This window comes from Priapulus caudatus, unplaced genomic scaffold, assembly GCF_000485595.1.
Source record: "Priapulus caudatus unplaced genomic scaffold, Priapulus_caudatus-5.0.1 Scaffold3409, whole genome shotgun sequence".
Classification (NCBI taxonomy): Eukaryota; Metazoa; Priapulida; class Priapulimorpha; order Priapulimorphida; family Priapulidae; genus Priapulus; species Priapulus caudatus.
Window position 1 is genome coordinate 11,434 of NW_014580470.1, and position 4,103 is coordinate 15,536.

General features: G+C 43.5%; 1 protein-coding gene across 1 annotated transcript; it reads left to right on the plus strand.

Moving 5' to 3' along the window:
- Positions 1-1,269: 1,269 nt before the first annotated feature.
- On the plus strand, positions 1,270-2,120 carry LOC106819429 (alanine--glyoxylate aminotransferase 2 homolog 1, mitochondrial-like). The gene is given in 2 exon segments (XM_014824069.1): positions 1,270-1,888; positions 1,890-2,120. Coding segments are annotated over 2 exon segments (585 nt in total). The 5' UTR covers positions 1,270-1,534.
- Positions 2,121-4,103: the final 1,983 nt, after the last annotated feature.

Sequence of the window (4,103 nt, forward strand, 5' to 3'; positions counted from 1 at the left end):
CGTGCGTGCGTGCGTGCGTGCGTGCGTGCGTGCGTGCGTGTTAGCGCGCACCAATCTCACCACGGAGATGAAAATTGCTCTCTTATTTTAATTGTTTGTTGTGGCGGCGCAATTTCCAAAGCCAAAATTAAAACGCGTTATCGAAAGCCAATAGTCACGTGATCTTTGTGCTGCGAATGCGCGCGCGCGCGCAAGTACGTGTGTATATATTAGGTTTGTCTGTGAGTGGTGCGGGGTTGTCATGTAGGACCATAAAATTATATAGTTACACCGTTTATGCCATTTATTACGTATCATGTATATATATATATAATCACCTAAATCGCATTTCGAATACATCTACCCGCGCCTCATATTGGTTCTGCGGCGTTGCCATCTTCTTTTTCTTCTCGTTCTTCTTCTGCTTCTTCTTCGCTTTCTTTTTCTTCTTAATTCTTCTTCTTCTTCTTCTTCGTCTTCTTCTTCTTTTTTTGTGTCTAGCTTCTTCTTTACCTTCTTTTCTTCTTCTTTATCCGCCTCCTCTCCTCCTCCTCCTCCTCATCCTCCTCCGTCTTCTTATTCTTCTTCGTAGTCCTATTCTTTTTTCTTTTTTCTGTCATGCTATTATCGATGTACATTATAGTTAGAATATTTAACTAAAACAAATTTTTTACCTAATTTAACAGTTATAACCTGTAGCTTTAATCACGTATATTACTATAGCTCCTGTTGTTATTTTCTGAATATTTAATTATATAGTATATAGTATATAAAACCATGCAACTGTTCCACACACTGATTAGTTTCCACACACCATAATATATGATAACATTGTTGTTGTATATATTCATTAACAATGTTATTAACCCTATCATGTACAGCTCAGTGCATGATACCGCACGCGCATTTCTTTCAATTCTGATTAGAATTGGCGCCAGTGTCGCTTCTCGCTCTCTACGTCTGTTTACATATGAAGGCTTAAAAAAATGTGACAGCCTCATGAAAAACAAGCAAGACTATGTAGCCCGTAGAAACACTTTAAATATAGACTAAACCCACGTATTTATGTACGTGCTATCTATGTCTACGGTGCAAGCACTGGTAATCCTAACGCTCTCGTTTTTCCCATGATAAACCGGTTTTATCTGGCTACGTCTATCCTCCCCCCCCCCGGATAGACGGGTCCTTTGCTCTTCACTTCACTCGTATGTTTAAATGAGGAGACAGTTTAACCCGTCTAGTGCGCGAGGGAACAAGCAAAGTAGGTTACATTTAGTACTTGTGTTCGTGTTGGCAGTCGGCGCAGTCACATCGTGTGATTTTCGGATCTATTAGTATTACACAAATTACTCGTAGTCGTAGTCGTGGAAACAACAAGAACACGAACGCCACTGAAGACGTGGCTGTGTGCATCGCCTCTCGCGTAGGACGGTTACAAGCTGCTAAAGTACGCGTGTGTTCATTAGGCCTAGTATGGAGTCGGCCTGCTGTGTCGCACACGTCAGCAGCGCCTCAGCTACCGCCGTGCGACGTACAGCCAAAGCCTTACGAAGGTATGAGCTACGAGCGAGCCATGTCGGTGAGAAAGAAGCACGTCAGCCCCGGCTACCTCACCTACTACAGGCAGCCGGTGATGATCTGCCAGGGACACATGCAGTACCTGTGGGACACCAGCGGCAAGCGATACCTTGACCTCTTCGGCGGAATCGTCACCGTCAGCGTCGGTCACTGTCAGCCCAAGGTCAAGCAGGCGCTGCGCGACCAGATGGACCTTCTCTGGCACACGACGAACATCTACCTGCACCCGAAGATCCACGAGTACGCCGAGAAGCTGGTGGCGCGTCTCCCCGGCGACCTCAAGGTGTGCTACTTCACGAACAGCGGCTCGGAGGCGAACGAACTCGCCGTGAAAGATGGCGCGCCTGCACACGGCGCGCCACGACGTCGTCGCGCTCCGCAACGCCTACCATGGCGCGAGCCCCTACACCGTCGCTCTCACGGCGAGCAGCAACTGGCAGTACAACCTTCCGCGTACGTCCGCTGTCGTCCACGCCGTCAACCCGTATTTGTCACAGAAATATAACAGCGCGCAGCTAGCTAGAAATGCACGCATGCGCCTAGCTTTGTGGCTAAAAGGCTAGAATGACCGCTTACAATCTTCAAACAATACGAGTTTTTGGAAACTGTGAGTTTTGACAAAAATTCAAGAAAGCTCATTCGAAATTGGAAATCTAAAGTGGATCTGGGAGTAATCCGATCATCAGTGGTGTTTTTCGATCTTTCTTTGGCTAAACAATTAGAATAAAAACGAGTTTCGTTCGTTACAGTTACACTAAAAATTTAGGATGAGCCTTCCGCGGCTCTAGCATGTTTTTGTCTCAAGCGCTTGCTACGCGTGCGTCACCTCGCTGACAAATGAAAGCATTGACATATAAACTTGAAAAACGATAAAAATTCGAGAAACACCCGCAGTTCAAAGGCAAAGCAATCAATAAGAGCACTCGCCAATCGCCAATATTCCCCTACTTTAATGTAGCGAATGACTACATTAACTTCTTTGTTTCTTTTAGTTATAAATGGCTTATTTCTTTATTTTCGTAACAAGCACCAGCGAATCACACACGTTCTTCTAAGACTTCTTTATGCTCTTATTTTCTGCCTAATGTCGTCTTATATAACATAACGATCGAACGAATGTATCTGAACGAACGACCGCACGAACGATTCTGAACGTTTCTGAACGTTTCTGAACGGTTAATCTGAAATCAGCAATCCAATGTGTGACAGTATCTACAAAACTGTTGGCTTCGGCCAGGAACTTCTCTCGATATTTCTTCGATTCGGCAATATCAGCTTGATCGGTTAGCCCCTGGTGGTAGGATGCATGAGCAGCCATAAAGGTTTGCACGGACACTTCAAAGTCGACCTAAAGGTCTTGCACATGAGGCACATTGTCATTGTTCTGCATCAGAGTAATTCCCAGATTTATAAGTCTCGTAGAAGCACCCTTAGCCTTTCCTCGTTTCTTCTTGAGGTCGGTTGTCTCAGCTTCAGCAGCTGCAGCCTGATCCTCGTCACCCGGCATCTCTGGTCGTTGTTGTTGTCGTTGTTGTTGTTGTTGTTGTTATCTCACGATATCACAAAGTCCAGATCGTGATTAACTTTAATGTGGTGAATGACTACATTAACTTCTTTGTTTCTTTTAGTTATAAATGGCTTATTTATTTATTTTCGTAACAAGCACCAGCGGATCACAGATTTAACACCTGTAGGCGGATGGCGGAGACCAGCCAGTGTCTGGCCAGCTCTGGACCAGATGTATTTTGTATGGGATGTATTCATTACATATCATTGTATGATACTGACACAGAGACACGTAAATATTGGGTAATATAGTGTAATGCTGATGCAGCTGCTATTTGCAGCCAGAATGGTTGACAGCTGATGGAATAGTGATGATACGTATCAACTCGTTTTTTGTTGGAATGGATTCAGCATGTATGAAAACATAGAAAATTACACTTTATTCATGTTTACACGACATTTTGTCACAAAGATATGGAATTTTATTGGTGGCCATCTTGGATTATTGTTGCTTAGCAATATTCTACATAATTTTGGATACTTTCATTGTGTTCCTCACATGTGAAAACTTATGTGTAGACACCAAAATCATCGCCCCAGCTTGATTCTATCAAAAGTTATTGCCGATTTCCCATTTGGCCGATTAGGCACGGCGGCCATCTTGGAGTTAAGCAAATTGTTGCATTTTATCAACTCGTTTGTGGTTGGAATAGATTCAGCATGTATGAAAACATAGAAAATGACACTTTATTCATGTTTGCACGAAATTTTGTCACAAAGATATGTCATTTTTAAGATACTCCGGAATTGGATGGTGGCCATCTTGGATTTTGCTATTTGTGGGCCCCAGGGGAAAAATTGAGCTTGGCACGATATCTAAATTTGTTAATTATATATTAAGCAATGTCTGTACCAAATTTGGTGCTTTTACCACAAAATGCACAATCCTTCTGATATTATACACATATCTGCCCCACTAAGACCAATTGTCTCGGAGAGAGCATGCACACACCTCTGATCATCTCCCTTGCTGCTTCACC